The following is a 23,146-nucleotide window of genomic DNA, read 5'->3' as shown; positions in this document are numbered from 1 at the left end:
TTTGGTTATTTTGATATCTCTAAATAACAAGCTTGCTTCTCTACTTCCTGATTGCTGGTGTAGCTACTATCTGTTATCTTCCTGCTATGGAAGGTGAAGACTAAACCCTTCCATCACCCCAATACCTCATCACCCATGTGAACCTTATCTAACCCCCACTTCATTCTCCCAGTTATAAGGTAATTTAGTTTCCAGGTTGGTGTTTTGTTTTGACCTCTCTCTTTGATGAAAGACATTGTTGTAAGATGTTTGTTAATTCTTAGTTGTATATTATATATTTTTCAAATTCATTAAAATATAAATTATAACTGTCAAAGTCTGTACACCATGTAACTGTTCTCTACTCACCCTAATCAATTTAGAGAACCAAAAATACCTCCTGTCCCTTTATAATCAGCCCTTCCCACCTTCCGCCCCAGGCAACTGTTGCTTTCACTTCTGTCACCATAGATTAGTTTCACCTCTTTTAGAATTTCACAGAAGTGGAAACACAATCGTGCAATAAATCCTCTAGATTCTTTCACTCAGGATGCTTTTGAGATTCACCTTTGTTATTGTGTGCATCTGCAGTTCACTCCTTTTTACGGATAGATAGTATTCCATTTAAATATACCACCATTTTATTTATCCAGTCATTTGCTGATAGACATTTGTGTTATTCCATGTGTGATCCATTATGAACAATGCTGGTATGGGCATCTCTATAAAAATCATTTTGTGGACATGTCTTTTGGATTCTCTATATCAGCAGTCCCCAACCTTTTTGGCACCAGGGAGTGGTTTTGTGGGAGACAGTTTTTCCACAGACGAGGATGTGTGGGGTGTGAGGGATGGTTTAGGAATGAAACTGTTCCACACCACATCATCAGGCATTAGACTGCCATAGGAGCATGAACACTCCTGTGAACTGCACATGTGAGAGAGCTAGTTCATTAGATTCTACGAAAATCTAATGCCACTGCTGATCTGGCAGGAGGCAGCACTCAGGTGGTAATGCTTGACTGACACTCACCTCCTGCTGTGCAGCCTGGTTCCTAATAGGCCCTGGACCAGAACTGGTCTGAGGGTTGGGGACCCCTGTTCTATACGATCTTATTTAATTTGGATTTGTTGTAGTGAACATAGTCTATTCCTTTCCCACATCAACGATACTAACAAAGAGTTACTTCATACATTCCTTCCCAAGGACTGGTCCTTGAAGAGTTAGTTCCTGGATGGTTCTAACCCTGGCTTTGACATATGATCACATGTTAAGGTGTCTTTAATAATCCAGAAAAAAATAAATCATGGTGGTTGTCTTAGTTCATTCAGGCTGCTAGAACAAAGTACCTAGACTGGGTGGCTTATAAACAACAGAAATTTATATCTTACAGTTGCAGAGGCTGGAAAATCCAAGATCAAGGCACCAGCAGATTTCTTATCTGATGAGGGATCAATCAATGCTTCAGATATGGTGCCATCTTGTTGTGTTCTCACATGGTGGAAGGGGTAAATGAACCCCTTTGGGCTTCTTTTACAAAGGAATTAGTCCCATTCATGATGCACTTTGCCCTCATGACCTAATCACCTCCTAAAGGCCCTACCTTTTAATATTATTGTATTTGGGATTTGATTTCAACTTAGGAATTTTGAGCAACACATTCAGACCATAACAGTAGTATCTGCTGAAGTGGCAGCAAAATAATTGTGGCAAAGGTTCCTAATCTTTTTTTAATGTATATCCAATTAAAAAAAGTAAATGTCTTAGGAGTAACATATTGAATGTCATAGTTTAGTTGAGAAGAAGTACCTTGGAAATCTCATTGTCTGTCATTGTCAATAATTAAGGACAATGATCCTTCAAATAAAATGTTTGACACAGTTGCATTTTAAAACTGGATTAGTGTACATTTATAACCACAGTTGCAAATATGGTGTTGTATATCAAAAAAGTACAATTTTAAAAGGCTACAGTAAATTAACTCAAAATGGCATTCTGGTGGTCTTCATATTATTTTTGTTGTCTCTTTTTTTTTTTTTTTCCACCACTCCAGTGATTTTTTTCTATAATCTAGTCTGAGTAGTGTAGAAATAGACCTTTCTTTGTGCATGGTCTTCAGAATGTTAAATTTAAAAAATAAAACTTATATTTTCTTTTTTTATAACATTTGAAAAACAAATTATATATTTTTAAATTTTAGAGCTGAGCTACAAAGGGGAAATTTTTTTGTATGCTTTGTCTTTTTTTTTTTTTTTTAAGTGTTTGGAAAGCAGTCTTTCATGAGGCTGGAGAATGGGTGTTTCATTTCTATCTTATTTTCTTCCTCCGGTAGCATGAGTGTCCTCTTGGCAACATGTATTTTTCTAATTTAGGAGTGTTTCTGTACGTGTCAATCTTGTTCCTCCAGATGTCCATGGCATGGCTCATTGTGTTTTCTGTATTCCTGGAGGATACTGCAAAGCTTGAGCAGTATTTTACCCTCCCTGGGCTCTCAGAGACATGGCAATATTGATGTGCTTTGTTTCCCAGCTTAAGCAAACATGTTGTTTCCCATAAGAGAGGAGACAAACATGGAAACCTACTACTATTTCATAATGTCTTATTTCATAGAAAGCTTATTTTTTAAAAAAGTGTCACTATTGAGAGGTACACACAACAAGGCTTTAAGAAGGATGTAGGCTGTTAAAATGCAGGGCAGTGAGGTGCCATGAGCAGTGGTTCCATTGTGCCTTGCTCAGGAAACTTGCTGCTGCCCTCCCCACTCCAAGGGCAGGACTGAGGGCTATTGATGACCTTTTTGTGAAATCACAACCTTCTGTCTTTTTCCTAATTTAGGTAGATGCACTGAGATTACGACTGGAAGAAAAAGAATCTTTCCTCAATAAAAAAACAAAACAGCTGCAGGACCTCACAGAAGAGAAGGGGACACTGGCTGGTGAGATTCGTGACATGAAAGATATGTTAGAAGTGAAGGAAAGAAAAATTAACGTTCTTCAGAAAAAGGTGAGTAGCTGATGTAAGCCCTTCAAGTGGGGCATCATCCATGTTTTGTCATTTTCGAAAAATTTTGAGCACATGGCAAATACACAATCTTTTATGAATTTTAGATTAGGAAGTATAGGCTGATTTTCATACTGGTATTTCACTTACTGGTAGTTGTGTCATGTCAGTATTAGCATCGCCTAGTGAATTTTCTATTTGATTACCTGGAAACTAAAGAGTGATGATTATTTTTTATTCTCCAGCTTAAACATAGAGATAATTGTACAAATTTAGATACAAATCTAAAATAACAAAAGGTCCCCAAAGTTAATTTTTTTCTGTTTCTTTACTGAGAGTTAGCAAAGTATTTTGTGGGTCCTGAATGTATTTAGATACATTTTATATTCACGTAAATTGTAGTAGATCCTATCCTGTGAAGCCCATGTAGATATTTGGGAGGCAGGCGTAATGTTTTATACCCATTACTTAATTGAAATCAGTGGAAAGAATGTATAATAATTTCCAGTCACAGTGATGTAACACAGAAGATGCTCGACCTCATTAGGACACTTCCTTCCTTCCTTTAGCAGCTCATTTTCTCCCTTATAGGGGACTCTGATTTTGTGATAACACCCTGATTTTCTTTTGGAGAATTCCTATTTGCTACCGTATATAGTTTTAGTGGGACCATTGAGTATCCTTCCCTCTCTTAGTAAAAGGGGAGGTGAGAAGAGAAACCAATGGCTGCTCTTTTACAAAAAAAATAAAATGTGTTGGGAAGATACATGGCTCTCAGATGAACAGGTGACCAGAGTGGAAACGAGGTGGAAATCCGTGGTGGGCACCAGGAGCCCCTGGCCTGGATGTTGCTCTCTGCAGGTGTGTTGTCAGATGCTCTGCTGCAGCTGCAGCAAATGGAAGTAACTGGCCCCTGCTCTTGGTGTCACCTGCTGTCATCATTTCTCACCTAGCGTTGATCAACAGCATTTCAGGTGTTTTTCTTGCATTCACCCTCATGTTTCCTACAGCCTATTTTTAACACAGAAACTGGATTAATCCTTGTAAAGCATAAAACAGTTCATGTCACTCTCTGATCAAAACTCTCCAGTCACAACCAGTTACATAATTTGGGGGGTGGGGGGCGTCCATTGCATAATGTAAATGTGAAGCCCCTGTCCCAAAATTGAGAATTTCAGGATAGTAACATCAGAGCATTAAACCAAGCATGGGGTCCTGTGCAGCTGCACAGGTCAGAGGCCCATGGAGTTGTCCCCACCACCATTGGCTTCCATCATCACTCAGAGTAACAGTGGAAGTCCTTGCAAGGGCCCAGGACACCCTGCAGGATCGGGCTCCCTCTGGCCAGTCTGGCCTCCTGTCTCACCGCCTTCCCTTTTGCTCATATTACATCAGTCACTGTGGCCTTTGTGCTCTTCTGCAGACACGTCAGGCATGCTCTCTTGGTACTTGGCATTTGCTGTAGTCTTTATGGGGACACTTTCATTCTGAACCAGTGCTGCCCATTATGGTAGTCATGATGGTAGTCATGAGCCAGAAGTAGCGATTAAGCCCTTGACTGAGATGTGCTGCAAGTGTGAAGAAATATGTTATGAAAATGAATTTCACCTTTTTTTTTTTAACTTTTTTAGTGTGATTACTAGAAAGCTTAAAATTACCTATGTGACTCACATTATGTTCCTATTGACAGAACTGCTCGAAATAGCCACATGGCTCATGCCTTTGCTTCTTTCAGGTCTCTGTTCAAATTGTGCTTTGTTACAGGCCCTTTTTGTCCATCCTGCATAAAATGGCATAACCACCCGCATTCCTGCCCTCTGTCTTCTCTCATCCAGTTTTATTGTTTTAAGTAGAACTCTTTACCATCTGACAAATGTGTGTGTGTGTATATATATTTTAAATTGATATAATGTATATTAAATATATAAATACATATAATATATGTTTAAATATATATATAGTTCATTCATATTACTAGAATATAAATTTCAAAAGGACAGAATTTTCCCCCATATCTTTAGTACCCAAAAGGTACTAAATGCTTAATATTTGTTGAATGAATGAATAAATGAACTTGCTCCAGAGTTAAAATCTTGGGTAGGAGCATTTGATGGGCCAAGGTTAGATTACATGCTCACCCCCTGCTGCCAGGAGACTCATTCCTGTGAATTTGATTCAAGGACAGAGCCATGCAAAGATGATGACAATAGTTGGCGTTCATTTGTTTCAGTGCAGAGGCTGTGATGAGATTATCAATGCATTCTAATATCTATTAGGATATTGCCCATGCTTTTGACTTTTCATTAGTGAGTTCTCTAATCTTTCTTAAACTCTGAGAGCCACTTAGTCTCTTCCTGTTCTGTTAGGGTAAGTCAGAACCTGAATGTTACATTCATGTACAGAATAGTGCCTATCACATTTTAAAAACAAAGTTAGATTTAAACCAAATCATAGAGACTTTACCAAAGAGTTAAAAGTAGAGATACTGCTCAGGATGTTGGTGATTTGATGAATCATATTATTAATTCATTTCTATAGAGATCTTCATGAACAAATTTTGCAGAATTTTAAACTTTCCTCCACAGCCAGACTCAAAAGTTTGGGAACTAGTTTGAAAGTTCTAGAACAAAGCCAGTTGTACATTATGGGCCCTTCTGGCAATATGATAATTATATCACTTGTAGATGATAAGTAGAGATCTTCATGGACAAGGTCATGGTCATTGGACCCTCCTCTTGCAGCACAAGCTAACTGATAGAGAAATTTAGAAGAGAGCTGAGCAGAGATTATTAAGGACCCTTGAATCAAAGGGGCTGTCTAGGGTAGGTGGGAATAACACAGAGATAGTAGCAGGTCTGGGAGCATGTTCTAAGTATTCAAAAGAAGATTTTTCATTTAAAATCTCCAGCTGCAAATAATAACAAAAGTTTACATTTATTGAACTTACTTATATTGAGCACTGTATGCTGGATACTCTGTTTACTCATGTAAATAGTGCTTGTTACAAACACTGTTTACTTACTCTTGACCACTGCCTGGTGAGATGGGCTCAATTATTAATCTAAGGAATTGAGGAATATTGAGGCTTATGGTAAGCTTGCCTAAGGTCACATAGCCTAGATATAAGTATTTTTTGTCTTTGGGAATATATAATAAAATAATGTAAATTAAGAGAATAAGCCTCATTTTTCTTTTGATTTCACTTTTTATGATGACACCAGGCGTGAGAGTGAATTGAGAAAAAATATCACACTTGTTCTTTTTGTCAGGAGTTGATACTAAGTGCACTCATTCTTGAGGAATAGATGATAACAGTTTTCTCAGTGAATATTTTGGGATGGCACTTTCAATGCATACGTGGCAAATGACCACTTTTGCCCATGCAAATATTTTGCAGAATTTTAAACTTTCCTCCACAGCCAGACTCAAAATTTGGGAACTAGTTTGGAAGTTCTAGAACAAAGCCAGTTATATATTATGGCCCCTTTTGGCAACATGATTATGATATCACTTGTTTAAGTCATGTAGATAATGGGTTTGGAAATGTTTCATGTTTATTTGGAGAGGTTGCTCAGCTTCAGGTTTTTAAACCAAGTTTACCGATACGTTTGGGGAGGAAATAAAACCACTGGCAACATAGCAAAGCCGCAGGAGCTCTATTATACCTGCAATGTGAAAGAGAAGTAATCCCTAGAGAAGTGATGCATATTATTTAGAAACCGACTCAAAATGTATAAATAATACAAAAACGAATGGGCTAATGAAACATTGTCTTTAAGTCTGGAGACTCCTTGGAGCTTAAACTACATTCAGCAAAGCTGGCTGTTTTAGGGCAGGTTTGGATTGGAATAGCATAAGCTTTGGATTAGGGTATGTTGGCATGGAAGAATAACAAGATCATGTCAATGTCAGACATGCAGTATTACTTAATATTTCTTTCTCATAGACTCTTTTGCAACCCTGTTTTGATGCCAGTAGAACTAGGTATGCTCCTTTCCTGGCCACATTTAACCTGGCAAAGCTAGGCTTGCATTTCATATCTGTCAGCTTTGCCTTCAGAGCTCTGGGCCTTAGAAGTCTTGTGTGCTCCGTAAGCCATGTAGACAGGCATGGACATGATTCTCTAAGCATTTCGTCACTTGAAGAAGGAAGTGAAACTGAATAAACAGAAAACCCCAGGTGGAGGAGCATCTCTGATGAAGCTTTTGTAGGAAGACAGAGATCATCTAGAGTGGATTTTTGGCCCTACCATCATACTTTTGGCTTTACTCTGTAATTCCAAGATATGGGTTCTCTTAGTAGGGGACAGAAATGCACATGTATGAAGTGTTTAGTGGAATATTCCTGTGGGGCTATGACACCGAAATCAGAAGAGTGGTACAGTTTTCATGCTGCAGCTGTAGTTTTCTGTTCCCAAACCTGAATTTAAACTGTAACTGATGAAGTGATACCTGACTATTGAGTTTTTGTAGGAAATGTCATAAAACCTTGATGACACTGTACATTTGGAAAGTGTATAATGCCCAGGATTTTAGGACATGGTAGCATTATTCAAACCCGATCAAATTCAGACTTATTCAGCGTATACATTCTTACACCATAAACTTGCTACCCACAAAAATTTTTTTAAAACCCATTAAAATTGGACACAAATTCCATCTCCATTTTCATTCTAGGCCTTAGTCCCACAAGCAATGTGAATTTATAGAGCAGAGGTACTTTATTTATTAGAGGTAGAAAAACATATGGTGATCTCTCTGGAAGCCAAGTTCACTGGCTGCCTATTGAACTTTGTGGATTGCCCTGTGGGTTGGAAAAGGCAGAGGGGTGAATGGAGTTGGCTCCTGGGAGTAGTGTATACAGACCTTCCCACTTCAGCAACTTTATTCTACCTATTTGGAAGTATGGTGGTGAAAATTCTGAATGATGATAGCCTCAGGGGTAAGGACGCTGTGGGAGTACTGAGTTTCTTCACGAGATTTATTTATTTTTTTAAAGTAATACCTGAGAAGATAGATGCAGAACATAGAGATTTCCATGTTAGTGTAAAATTGAAGTAAAGTGTGGAGGACTTTTTGACTCAATTGAGCTCTTTCTCAGTGTTTAAACATCTAGTTGAACTTTTATACTTATTATTGGCAAACCTCCTAATTTTTTGAAAATGTGCAAAATCATATTCATTTCACATTTACTGAGTGTTTCGTATGTGTCAGTCAGTCACCACTCTAGGTCCTGGAGGTTCAGGGAGAAATAAGACAATCTCCAGTCCTCAAAAAACTGACAGTCTAGTTGGGGAGACAGACATGCTTAATCCTAAATGTAAGTGCAGTGGAGAACCAACATATGGCATGTTACCAGAAGGAAACCACTTGATGGTTGCAAACAGCAGAAGCCACTTCTGGCTACCTTAAGCAAAAGGGAATTTTTTCGTAAGAATATCCAGGGTCCTAGTATCTAGTCTTTAGAACCAGATTGGTGATGATCAAGAAACAGGACAGCTCTAAGAGACCAAGAGAAAGCAAGCACCACCATGATTTTATCACCAGGAATTTCTGGTTAGCTGTCTTTTCTGCTGACAGCTGCTCTCCCTCACCCTCTTTCCTCTGCCCTCACATTACATTGTCAGTCAAGAGTCTAAGTCCTGGGACAGAGTTTCAAACTTCACACAACTGACTCTGACCCTCCCTTTACAAGAGTCTGAGAAATGTGACTCTAAGCTTTACACTTAAGCTTTCTGCTCAGTTTTTGTGTCACTTACGGAAGTCATTGCTGACACTGCAGCCTGGAGGAGGTTTTATACTCTTAGAGAACTATTTCTTGGCTCAGTTTGGAATTATGCATCCCTTTGGTGAATGTTGGCTTCCCTCTCAGGGCTTGAGCACCCCAACCATAATCATCAAGAGACCTCCAGCTTCTGGCAAAATTCTTGGGATGTGATGCTCCTTGTTCAATATACATTGAGTGAATAAATGAGCTCAGCAAATTCTCAATGAGAGAGAACTTGGGAGAGGAGAAATTGCTTTGAGATCTACTTCTCACCCAGGAATATCGTTAGCTCTGAGGAGAGTCATTTGCCCCAGTGAAATGTCAAACCCACTCTTGTTCCCAGCACGATATGTTCTGTGTAGGCTGCAAGATGGAACCATTCCATGAATAATAAAACACAGATGAGGAAATGGCTGCTGCTCTACCCACACCTCACACCTCCAGCCTTGGTTCTATTACCCCAGGAAGGTAAAAAGGGATGAAGGTTTGAGTAAGGGTGTTTCACCACTCTTCCTTCATTTTCCTTTTTAATAGAAAGAAATGTGGCATTTACAGAGAATATCATCTTATTCTGCAAAGAGAATGCTTCCTTCTCTAGTTCTCACTTCTTTCTAATTTATTGGATTGTTAGGAAGGTGATATTTTATGAGCGTGATACAATGATATTTCTGGTTACATGTGGTCATTTCCAATTATGACCATGGAAATAATTATTTTTATAATGAAATGATTATATACTATTTGTTGAACCCTTACTGTATGACAGACACTACGCTAGGTCATTTGCATCCTTAGGTTATGTGTTCTCATAACAGACCTAATGGCTTATAGGCACTATCATAATCCTGACTTTTAAAATGAGAGACTCATTCTCAGTAAACTGACACAAGAATAGAAAATCAAACACCGCATGTTCTCACTCATAGGCGGGTATTGAACAATGAGAACACGTGGACACAGGGAGGGGAGCATCACACACTGAGGTCTGTGGGGGGGAAATAGGGGAAGGAAAAGTGGGGGGTGGGGAGGGATAACATGGGGAGAAATGCCAGATATAGGTGATGGGGAGGAAGGTAGCAAACCACACTGCCATGTGTGTACCTATGCAACAATCTCACATGTTCTTCACATGTACCCCAAAACCTAAAATGCAATAAAAAAAAATGAGAGACTGTGGTTTAGAGAGGAACTTGTTCAGAGTGACGGGACAGGAAAAGGTTGGAGCTATTCTTAACCACCACACTATTCTGGTGTTTTTTCTAGTTTATGACCCTACCTCCCTCATGAGACAAGTGGGATCATTAAGTTTTAGGGATTAGCTAAACTACAATTTGAGCAACATACCTGAGGTTGATATATAAGAATGCCTCTTTTTAGGACAAAACCAGCAGAGATGCGGCCACTAAATAATGTACTAAAAAAAAAAAGTAGCGAATGAATTACATGAATAAAATATAACACCAGGTCTGTATTTAAAAATACTATAAGTTATATGTAGAAAAAATGATTACGGTGACTTTCAATATCTGTTCAATTTTTCTTCCCCCAGAGACTCTTTATGTACCATTCTAAGACTGTTTTGCTGCCTCATTTTTAAAGGATTGACGTGTTTGCTCTGATGGTAGTTTCACTTTCCTTCTGTTGTTGGCTTAAAGGACTGAGACCTCAAAAGATTTTCTGAGACATGGAAGCAGCTTTCCTGGACTAGTTAAAGATGAACTTTTGAGTTGGGAGAGTCCTCATTCCTTGCCAAGTCCAGAGAGGAAGTGGTCTGGGAAGCTGCTCCACTTTGCAGGGAGCTGTTTACCTTAGGTCTAACCTCCTTGGGGTAGGCAAGCTCACTTTGTAGCTGAAGTCAGGAACTAGCCTGGTATCCCAGGGGTTGGATCACAACTAGGGTGGCCATGGATCTAAGGCAAACATTCTTAACCAGGGGCTGTAACTGAGGCTTAGAACCTCCCTACCCCCCGGGAACATTTGCTGATGTCTGGAGATATTTTGGGTTGCTATAACTGGGAGGATGCTACAAGCATCTCGTGGGTAGAGTCTAGTCCAGGGGTGCTGCTAAATGTCCTAATATGCAGAGGAGACCCCTGCCCCCCAATAAATAATCATCCAGAGAAGCCCTGGTCTTGTGTATGGATCACTACTGATCTTGGTTCTCTAGGCCCCCAGGCTTGAGGTAGCATTTTTTTTAAAACAGTTTTTACTTAGTATAACAGATATTTCTCCCACCTTTCAGTATTATAGCAGTTAAAATGCATAACATTTTTACCTGCGCTTTTTCTCTGGCATTATTTTAGGCAGCTTATAGAGTTGAATGTCGTGTGTGTGTATGTGTGTGTGCACATGTGTGTGTATGATGTTTGGACTGTTACTATTTCTGTCTAACAATGTTCACATATAGTAATCTATACTTATAAATATGAGTGTATACGACATTCTTGAACCCTAAATATTGTTGCAATTATCAAAACTGATCTGACCATTCTTATCATGTTATCAACTAATTTGTTGGGGGGGGTGCTAGTCAGGAGTAGTATAGGGAACATGTAATAGGAATAAAGCATCTGACTTAGATAGAACAGAGATAGCTCACCCAGCAGATAAAACCCAGTTTAAATTTCTTTGGCTAAATACCAGCATTCCAATCATTTGCAAAATAGTGATCTTTCTGACAAATTTTTTTTTTCTCACTAAAAATAAAAGGACTTTATTTTATCGACCTTTTGGGTTGAAAATCTGATTACTATATTCACATTAAATATATCTTTTCATACATTTGATCTAGTCATTTGGGATAGGGTAAAATTATCTGTTCAATGTAGATTGAATATAGATTTAACTAATACAGTGCCTAAAAATTAACAATTAAAAAGTATAATCCAGGTTAGTGTTTGCGATTTGCCAACTTTCTTTTGAACAGTGTCTTCCTTGGAAAATATAACAAAACTCTAACTTAATGTATTACACAGAGTTATTTATATGTATTTTGTGTTGGGAAGGTAGCAGTAGGTCACGGGACCTGAGAAGAATCTTTGCTCTTGTATCCTTTAATAGTGTGTCTTGACATCTTGTTTGGAGGTTCTAACAGGGGAGTGCAGCTACTCGTATACCCTTGACTGAAGGTCGGTCCTCCTCTATTGGGGATGATCATCCTCTTTGTCCAAGCACATAGCTTTAGGAGGGACGTACATCAAGTGGTGAGGGAGGAAGGGGACACCCACCTAACCACCCAGATCAGCAGAATCAACCCTGGTGATCAATGGGGTGACAGATGTTGCAGCCAGATCACCCTCACATCCAATACAGTGTGTCTTCATCATGGTGTGAAGGTGATGCCAAAGGTTCTAGTGCTAATGAAATTCCACAGGACAAATAATCACCAAGAGTACATGGCTGCTACACTTGGCTGGAATTATTTGGTGATGGTCTAGGGAAAAAACATCTTGGTGACTTTAACCAATTGATTGATCCTGTTGGTCAGAAGTCCATTTTGCTCCAATGAAGTGATATTCAAAAGTCACTCTGTGTGTGCTTCATGTCTTTTGAACAGAGATTGTGGCTTCCTTGGTAAAACCAAGCTTCTTTGTGAAGCAACAAATTTAGTAGCCTCCTCTTTCGTGTATATTGATTTTCTTCTAAGGGATTTGAAATTGTCCTTCTCCTAGAGATGACATCAAAGCAACCAAAGCTAGAAAAATTCACGCTGTAATGGAACAATGAAAGAGATTTAGGAAAGTCTGCCCATTCATTCATGCATTCATTCAGCATCTATAGGCACTGTCTTCACATAGCTTCATTTTTTTCCCCTTGGGGTCTAGTGTACACAACCCAATATTATTTGATTTTAAAAGACATGTAAATTTGGTTATGCTGATGAAGACTGGACAGTCTTGAAGACAGGAAGAAATGAGACAACAGTAAACTTGGAAGAGACCTGATGGAGCCTCCTAGTCCAACCTCTTCCTTTCTCCACTCAAATATAGAGTACCTGACAGATGATGTGACTTGTGCAGGGTCATGGAGCTAATTAGTGACAGAGCCTGGGCTGTACTAAAGTGTCTGGATCTGATTACACCTTTTCTTTCCTTCTTTCCATGCCCCTTTGGCATATGAGGCCTTGGGCACCATTGCCCTACTCTGGCCCATTTGCTTGCCTGCCCTTCTGCTGTCTAGCCATCCAACAATCCAAATTCAGCATCTGTAATGAGCTAGCTGCCTCACAGGTACTGGGGATACATATACTATTTAAGAAGGTGTATTTTCTGCCCTCTGAGTGCTCACACTCATGAATAAAATTACTAAATAGGCAATTACAGGGCTGTGTATGATGTGTGCTATATCAGCCAGGTACACTACACATAGCAAGGGCACATCCCCTAGCCAGGGGAGTGGGATGAACAAGGAAGACTTCCTGGAAAAGTTGATGACTAAATTGAGAGATGAGGGACTAGGAGTTGTTGTCCAATCAAAGCTAGAATAGCATTTGCAAAGGTTTGGCAGAAAGAGTCAGCACAGTGCATTTGGTGGAATTAGAAGTAATTTAATATAGCTGGACCACACTTTCTTGGCCCATTTAGGAAACAGATTTCACATTTGGGAGCTTTTCTATTCTTTAAATCTTCTAGCAATCAAATATATTTTATAATTAAAGTTTGAGAGTCTTTTTGACTTCTATACTATAAACGTTCTCTTCTAGTCCCTTGTCAGTTGCAAGTGGCAATAGCAATAACCAATGTTATTTAAAAACACAGTTCAGGGCCAGATCATGCTGAGAATTGATTCTCATTCAATGAAAAAGCTGATCCCACCCAGGGGAGGGAAATACTCTTTTAAATAAATATTTGTTTCTGGGTTAAGACCTCATATTCTGTACTCAATTTCACTATGATGGATTTTTTTTTAAAAAAAAAAACGTTTGTTTATAATTACCTGCAAAATTCCTTGAAGATTTAAAACAAAAATGCCCAGAGTGCTTTGATCATGGCTGCTACCTTAACAGGTACAGGCATCTTGACACATCTGTCAATCCAAGCTGCCAGCTATTGCTTTTAGTTTTCAAAATGGGATTATAGGCGGTTGAGCCTTTACATATTTCAGTCTGCAGATGATTCCGTTTTTCTTCCTACATACTCTCAGGCCATTTGATTTAAATCAACCTTATTTATGTGGGAAGTACAATTTTCTGTCTTTTTTTTTTTTAACTTATCTTTTGTTGGCAATGGACTCTGCTTTGCTGTGAAGAGTTTTACACATATCTATATTAGCATGTATCATGTTATATTGTAAGGGAAGTCCATGATTCAAAACATCTATAATACATGTCTTAGTTTCCGTTAAGAATAAATGTAAAGTAAGGGTAATGTGTTCTTGTGGGGCATATCACTTCACAGTTATTGTGGGTAATAGCATCTTTCTACTGTTCTGATACTGCAGTCTCATTGCCAGTATTTTTTCCATTATACTTACCTGATTATACTACAACTTTTGCAGACTAAAATATGTAACTGCTTTAAACAGACTGTTTTCATAGAAACTGTATTCTAAATTAATGACATAAAACATACAGCAATTTGGGCCCTTATCATAGCATTTTTATCATACCTCCTTTTTGGATTGCTGATTTTTGAGAACCAGCAGTAGCACCCACATATAATCAGTCCTTAGATAATACAATTATGGTTTGTAAAAGTCACTTATAACTCTAACAAAAGTACTATGGTAGGTAGAATTCTAAGATGGACCCCTGAGATTTCCCACTTCCCTATTGTACATGTCCTGAATAATGCCCAGGACTGTGAAAATGATGGACTTGGAAGTGAATTTTTTCTCAGAGCCTCCAAACAAATGCTTATCTGGCTGACACCTTGATTTTACCCTTGTAATATACCAGGCAGAGACCCCAGCCACACCTTGCCAGACTTCTGACTTACACAACTGTGAATTAATAAATGGATACTAACTTGGTACATTTTGTCACACAACAATAGAAAACTGATATAAGTACATATTAAATTAACTTTTCAGAGTTCTCAAACCTCTCACAGAAATTCAGAGGCAAGTAAACCGTAGTAGAGTTCGTAGGATACTGACAAGGAATGCTGCTGGTCCACTAAAGTGGCACCACTAGTAACTAAAGCAGTTTCCAATACGTTGACTGTTCAGCCTAGAAATAATGGGAGTCTTCCCTCACAATAACAGTGGGAGACTTAAACACCTGACTGTCAATATTAGACAGATCATTGAGATGAAAAATTAACAAGGATATGTAGGACTTGAACTCAGCTCTAGATCAAGTGGACCTGATAGACATCTACAGAACTCTTCACCCCAAAACAACAGAATATACATTCTTCTCAGTGCCACATGGCACTTACTCTAAAATTGATCACATAATTGGAAGTAAAACACTCCTCAGCAAATGCGAAAGACCTGAAATCATAACATTCTCTCAGACCACAGTGCAATCAAATTAGAACTAAAGATTAAGAAATTCACTCAAAACCATATAACTACATGGAAATTGAACAACCTGCTCCTGAATGACTGCTGGGTAAATAATGAAATTAATGCAGAAATCAAGAAGTTCTTTGAAACTAATGAGAACAAAGAGATAATGTACCAGAATCTCTGGAATGCAGCTAAAGCGGTGTTAAGAGGGAAATTTATAGCATTAAGTGCCCACATCAGAAAGCTAGAAAGATCTCAAATTGGCACCTGCACATCACAACTAAAAGATCTAGAGAAGCAAGAGCAAACAAATCCAAAAGCTAGCAGAAGATGGGAAATAACTAATATCAGATCAGAACTGAAGGAGAGAGAGACATGAAAAATTCTTCAAAATAACTAATAAAAAAGAGAAGAATAAAATAGACACAATAAAAAATGATAAAGGGGATATCAAATCTGACCCCACAGAAATACAAACTACCATCAGAGAATACTACCAACACCTCTATGCAAGTAAACTAGAAAATCTAGAATAAATGGATAAATTCTTGAACCATACACCTTCCTGAGACTAAACCAGGAAAAAGTTGAATAGACCAATGACAAGTTCTGAAATTGAGGCAGCAATTAATAGCCTCCCAACAAAGAAAAGCCCAGGAGCAGAAGGATTCACAGCCGAATTCTACCAGAGGTACAAACAAGAGCTGGTAGGTACTATTACCTCTGAAACTATTCCAAACAATTGAAAAGGAAGATGATGGGGTGATGGATGCAGCAAACCACTAACATGGCACGTGTATACCTACATAACAAACCTGCATGATCTGCACATGTACCTCAGAACTTAAAGTATAATAAATAAATTTTTAAAAGTGCTTACATAAAATAAACAAAAAAGGACTTCTCCCTAACTCATTTTATGAGGCCAGGATCATCCTGATACCAAAATCTGGAAAAGACACAACAACAACAAAAAATTGAGGCCAGTATCCCTGATGAATATCAGTGTGAAAATCCTCAATAATATACTGGTAAGTTGAATCCAGCAGCACATCAACAAACTTATTCACCATAATCAAGTTGGCTTCCTTGTTGGTATGCAAGGCTGGTTCAACATAGACAAATTAATAAAAGTAATTCATCACATAAACAGAACCAAGGATAAAAACCACATGATAGTCTCAATAGATGCAGAAAAGGCCTTTGATAAAATCCAAAATCCCTTCATTAAAAAGTCTCAATAAACTAGGTATTGATGGAACATATCTCAAAATAATGAGCTATTTATGACAAACCCACACCCAATGTCATACTGAATTGGCAAAAGTTGGAAGCATTCCCTTTGAAAACTGGCACAAGATAAGGATGCCTCTCTCACCACTCCTATTCAACATAGTATTGGAAGTTCTGACTGGGGCAATCAGGCAAGAGAAAGAAATAAAGGGTATTCAAATAGGAAGTTAGGAAGTCAAATTGTCTGTGTTTGCAGATGATATGATCCTGTATCTAGAAAACTCCATCATCTCAGTTCCAAAGCCCCTTATGCTGATAAGCAACTTCAGCAAAGTCTCAGGATACAAAATCAGTGTGCAAAAATCACAAGCATTCCTAGGCAGAGAGCCATGAATGGACTTCCATTCACAATTGCTACAAAGAGAATAAAATACCTAGGAAACAGCTAACAAGGGATGTGAAGGACCTCTCCAAGGAGAACTACAAACCACTGCTCAAGGGAATAGGAGAGGATACAAACAAATGGAAAAATACTCTATCCTCATGGATAGGAAGAATCAATATTGTGAAAATGGCCATACTGCCCAAAGTAATTTATAGATTCAGTGCTATTCCCATCAAACTACAGTTGATATTTCTCACAGAACTAGAAAAAATATTTTAAAATTCATATGGAACAACAAAAAAACCCATGTAGCCAAGACAGTCCTAAACAAAAAGAACAAAGCTAGAGGCATCATGCTACCTGGCTTTAAACTATACTAAAAGGGTGCTGTAACCAATACAGTATGGTACAAGTACCAAAATAGACACATGGACCAATGGAACAGAATAGAGATCTGAGAAAAAATACTACCCATATAAAACCATCTGATTTTCAATAAACCTGACCAAAACAAGTAATGGGGAAAGGACTCCTTAAATGGTGCTGGGAAAACTGGCTAACCATATGCAGAAAACTGAAACTGGACCACTTTCTTATACTTTATACAAAAATTAACTCAAAGTGGATTAAAGACTTAAATGTAAAACCCCAAATCATAAAAACCCTAGAAGAAAATCTAGGCAATACCATTCAGGAAATAGGCATGGGCAAAGATTTTATGATGAAGTTGCCAAAAGCAATTGCAACAAAGTCAAAAATTGACAAATGGGATGGAATTAGACTCCAGAGCTTCTGTACAGAAAAAGAAACAATCATTAGAGTGAAGCAGCAACCAACAGAATGGGAAAAAATTTTTGCAATCTACCTATCTGACAAAGGTCTAATATCCAGAATCTACAAAGAACTTAAACAAATTTACAAGAAAAAAAAAAAAAAACTATCAAAAAGTGGGCTAAGGACATGAACAGACACTTCTCAAAAGAAGATATTTGTGCAGCCAATAAACACATGAAGAAAAGTTCAACATCACTGATCATTAGAGAAATGCAAATCAAAACCAAAATGCAATATCATCTCATGTCAGTCAGAATGGTGATTATTAAAAAGTCAAGAAACAACAGATACTGGTGAGGCTGTGGATAAATAGCAATGCTTTTACACTGTTGGTGGGAATGTAAATTAGTTCAGCCATTGTGGAAGACAGTGTGGCAATTCCTCAAAGATCTAGAACCAGAAATACCATTTGACCCAGCAATCCCATTACTGGGTATATACCCAAAGGAATATAAATCATTCTATTATAAAGATACATGCACACGTATGCTCATTGCAGCACTGTTCACAATAGCAAACACATGGAATCAACTCAAATGTCCATCAATGACAGACTGGATAAAGAAAATGTGGTACATATACATCATGGAATAATATGCAGCCATAAAAAGGAATGAGATAATGTCTTTTGCAGGGACATGGATGAAGCTGGAAGCCATCATCCTCAGCAAACTAACACAGAATCAGAAAACCAAACACATGTTCTCACTCATAAGTGGGAGCTGAACAACAGGAACACATTGACATAGGGAGAAGAACAACACACACCAGGGCCAGTCGACTGGGGAGCTCACAGAGGAAGGGAGAGCATCAGGAAAAATAGCTAATGCATGCTGGGCTTAATACCTAGGTGATGTGTTGATAGTGCAGTAAACCATCATGCACACATTAAACTGCACATTCTGTACATGTATCCTGGAACCTAATATAAAAAAAATTTTTTTTTAAAAAGAAAGAAGTTCATGTCAGAATATCATGAGGCTGGGCATGGTGACTGAGGTGGAAGGATTGCTTGAGCACAGGAGTTTGAGAGCAGCCTGGGCAACATAGTGAGATCTGTCTCTACACAAAATAAAAAAATTAGCTGGTCATGATAGTGCATGCCTGTAGTGTGTACCTGTTTGGGAGGCTGAGGTGGAGGTATTGCTTGAGTTTAGGAAGTCGAGGCTGCAGTGAGCCATGATAATGACACTGTGCTGAAGCCTGGGCAACGGAGCAAGACCCTGTCTCATAAAGAAAAAAAAGAAATCATGGGAGTCTTGATGATGTTTTACAATTTTAGGGGGACTCAGATTATTTCAAAACACATGCATAGGAATGAGCCTTTATTACAGTTTTTAGATCGTAGAATTTTAGATCAAATAACTAAGATTTCCTAAAATGTGATGTTATATCTTTGTCTCTTTCCCCATTAAACACTGAGTTCAGCAAAAAAAGTGACTCGAGTCTTAGTCATCTTTTTATCCCTAGTACTTAGCACGGTGCTGGCATATTGTAGGTGCTTAATAAATGTTAGCTGGAAAATTGAAGTGTAATAGAATGAGTAAATAAATATGTCCAAAGTTCTTTTTGGATTCAGAGTGAGTAAATAAATAGGAATGGCTGTGTCCCAATAAAACTTTATTTACAGAAACAGGCAGTGGGCCGGTTTGGCTCATGGGCTGTAATTTGCTCAGGTCTGGTGTAGATCACAAGTTCTTATAGCCTCTAGGCAATTCTATCATATAGCAACCTTCATGGCAAGTTTGAGATTTTAAGTATACCTAAATAGTTAATAGAGTTAAACAAAGTTCACTTCTTTTCCAGACTGTATTTACTACTTGCCTCAGACATCCCTTCTGGTGCAAAAGGAAGTAAGTCATTCGTTCCCAAGGGTGAGGTCTTCCTTAGTTTCTGTTGCATTCTGTAGCTTTTTTGTGAATAAAGTCTGAATGAAGCAAAGCTAAGCAAACAGGATGTGCTCGAATGAATAGCAGTTATTGACCTGGAGTGGAGATATTTCTTTCTGTAGTATTAAAACATGAAGTTAAATTCTTAAGGTCACACTTGATACTCTGATTTATAAAAGCTTATGAGAGGTGGCATACAAACACCAAGGCTGTCTCCAAATGGAATCATTTGCGAACTTATGAACAGCTGAGGTCATGGACAAGGATGGCCAGGTGGGAAGATAGGGAAAGAGGCAAAGGTCGTTTGCTGCTGTTTTATGTTACTGATACTTTTCTTAGGGCTTGCAGGGGAGTGTTCTTTGGGACAAGTAGATGGCAGGTATGAAATGTCAGGTAGCCAGGGGAAAACAAACATGGGCATTTGACCAGAGCTATTTGACCTACTAATTCTTTGCCTAGGAATTCATCCTAAGAAAAAAATTAATGATGTGGGTATTGATTTAGCTACAGGCTTGTTCACAGCATAGTTCTTAAAAAAACTTTTTTTTCTAGATCAGTGAAAATATTCCCAAGTGGAGGAGTAACTAAATAAATGATGGTATATTAATACATAGAAATTCAGCCGGAAGACATGATGCTGTAGATGGGTATTTAATGATACAAAAAGATGTTCACTCTATTTTGTTAATTGAAATAAACTTTACAATATGTCTGTACAGAAGAGTATCATAAAATGTCTATTTTCGCATACTCTCAACACCACTTTATTGTATAACCTGGTTTTTATTTTGAAAAATTTGTACACAGACATAACATACATACATACATATATACATGCTTCAGTATAATTAGTTTGTTAAGGGCATGAACTGTGACAGGCCTGGCTTTGAATCTCAGTGTTGTTACTCAAGGTCTTTTTAATTTTAAGCAAGTTCCTTACATATTCTCTGCCTCAGTTTCCCTGTCTTTAAATGAGGATAAGCTCACCTCTTACTTTCAGTCTCAATTTCCCTCAGCACAGTAGGTGTTCAAGAGGTATTTGTTGAATGAACAAACTGACCAACTGTTGGTGCTCAGTAAATTATTATTTTATACAAAAAAATCAGAATTTAAATGCTAAACTCTTTTAAGAGCTTGGTAAGAGAATACTTTTAAAGGTAACTCTGAGAGTAACCTTGTTGTTTATGAAACTGTCTCTGCCATAACCACGAGTTTTTCATCGCTGAAGTTATTCTGAAGCCAGAGTTGGGGGAGGGTAGGATGTTGGCACTGAAAAGGACTTGAGAAACAACCCAGTCTCTATCTATTGAGAAGGTGAGATTTTCTGGTCTGAGAGCCAGAAATCAAATGCATTACCCCAGGTGAGCTCAAGTCAGAGCTGAAACTAGAATCCAGAGCCCTTGATCGTAAACTTGCAAAGTTACATGGGAAGTTAGGTAGGGTAAACAATTATGGTGGTATACTAATGATAAACTCCCTAAAGAGTGGGGAAAGGCATGCATATGTGTGTTTGTGTGTGTGCAATAGGTTGTGTTGAAACGATGGCATTGAGATATTTTTAAAAAGAAAAGAAACTAGCACTTCTTGTTTTAGAGTGAGAAAAAAGGAGTTTGTATCATTATTATTATTTCTTGTATTCATTTTCTAGCATTCACAGTAATCAGTGAATGGTTTGGAGAGTGAAAAGAGGAATCATAGATGCTGCTTTCACTCCTGCAGCAGATATATGGTAACTGGGCGAGCATTTTAAATGTGTAAGTTCGGCCTGATAAGCACCAGATCGCCACAGAAAGTTCACATCAGATCTTGTACAGAGGTGTACAGTTTTGCACTGAAGCCTGAACTAAAAAGAGTTCACTTACTGTTTATTATTTATCGTGTTTAGCTTTCATTTCTAAAGGAATAGTACTTCTTTATTTTAAAATAATTAACTTACATGTAAGTACCATATTATACTTATTTTTAAAAAAGAAACACTATAGCCTTTTTTAAAAAAAATCAAACTAGGCTTTTAAAAATGGGATATTTGAATCTACATAAAATATTTCTCTCTGTTTATTGCATAAGGCAATGAACAAAATAAAAATTTAACCTTAAGAAAAATTAAGATTTATGATTTGTAATATGAAATGCAGAAAAAATTCTACACATAGCATGAAATGTTTATTTGCTAATTTAAGTTGGTCATAGTAGTGTGCTTATACCCATGTATATATCAGCAAATTTTCCTTTGCATTATTTTAATACTCAGTTTTAAAATACTTCTTATAGCAGTTTACTAAATTACAAATACAGAACTTAGTTAAGCACCCAAGGTAATTTATGTATTTGTTCTGTTTACAGTAACTTTAACTTAAATTTCTAGTAAAAATGGCAATTGTCATAAGGAAATATATGTTATTTGCCATGTTTAAACCCAAGCTCTCAGAAACTGTTCTTGAAGAATCTTTGGTTTGATATCTCATTTCCATTCATAGTCCAAACATTTGTTGTATGTTTCTGTGTGGTTTATATATTTTTTTTACCTGAGGGCCACAAGACCTTTATTTAGAATTTTAAGCTAAGTATTTTTTTCTTTGAATAATTTATCCTTTAAAGTCCCTTCCTTTCTTTTGTGTCTCTGTGATCAAGGAGATGCGAACTAAACCAACACTGTGCTAAGTGTTATGATACTTGACAAATTAGTTTGGTTAGATAAGTCGCCCAATTGGAGTGTCAGTGCACAGACTAGCCCAGAGAGAGAAGGAGAAGGTAGAAAATCACATCCAAAATGCTTACAAAGTCACTGACTTGTGATAGAGAAAGAGCCTGAGACATCATCCCTATGCTGAATTGAAGGAAAAATCAAGAATGTCAATTTTAGCCGTTGAAATTGTCTTATAGTGTACAGGAGGCACTAATTTGCTCAGACATCTTTTGGCAAACTTGCATGTAGAATCTGCTAGATCCTGTTGTTATTTATGTGCAGTTGTGCCTGCAGCCAGGGAACTATCTTTCTGGACTTGCTTCTTTCTAACTGAGAATAAAGGCTTGAGGAATATAGGAGATGTCACTAGCAACAAGCAACTTGAATTCCTCAAGATAAAGACCATGGCTGGGAAGAATTGAGCAGGCAAGTGGAGGTTACTGACTCTGAATTAATAAAAAATTTACGAGAGTACAGAACAAATCATGCCAGGCCATCTTTATCGTTTTCTAGGTGGATGTGCAAGATTAAAGAAAGGAATTCAATAGCTGTAATATCTGGAATTGAGTAAATCATCTAATTCAGTGTCTCCACAAATCTTTGGGGGCAGTAGGGGCAGGGGCAGAAGAGGGGGAGACCCTCAATGAGAATTGGCTCTGAGCACTGTCATGTGGATTCAATTTGGCTGTTGTAATAAATTACAATGGAACAGGGTCCACTGGGACAATGTTGGGATCAATAGAAGGTCAGGCTGTAACATCTCCAGCAGTGGTCTGGAAGAATGGATAACACACTTTATTAAGCTTGGCAGGCCAGGAGGTTTTGGAACTGTTGTGGTCACCACCACTGTCATTAGCCTTTATGAAGCACCTGTTGGGTATGGGGCACCCTGTGGGTTGTTAGATGAAAGATAGAATGTG

The 23,146-nt window shown here is 37.9% G+C and overlaps 1 protein-coding gene across 10 annotated transcripts in view; it reads left to right on the top strand.

Annotated features, from left to right (window-relative positions):
* Positions 1-23,146, top strand: part of ERC2 (ELKS/RAB6-interacting/CAST family member 2) — a 958,416-nt gene that overhangs the window by 388,348 nt on the left and 546,922 nt on the right. For all 10 annotated transcript variants that reach the window (XR_010338994.1, XR_010338995.1, XM_064367213.1 and 7 more), the window contains one exon: positions 2,816-2,983. Coding sequence is in view for 8 of the 10 variants with exons in the window: in XM_064367213.1 (XP_064223283.1) it covers positions 2,816-2,983 (168 nt within the window). In the remaining 2 variants the exon portion in view is untranslated. The remainder of the gene's footprint in view (positions 1-2,815; positions 2,984-23,146) is intronic.

This window comes from Aotus nancymaae, unplaced genomic scaffold (genome assembly GCF_030222135.1).
Source record: "Aotus nancymaae isolate 86718 unplaced genomic scaffold, 86718_ANA_hifiasm-v0.15.2.pri h1tg000067l, whole genome shotgun sequence".
Taxonomy (NCBI): Eukaryota; Metazoa; Chordata; class Mammalia; order Primates; family Aotidae; genus Aotus; species Aotus nancymaae.
Note: the sequence above shows the minus strand (reverse complement) of the source record. Positions and strands in the feature narration are given on the sequence as shown.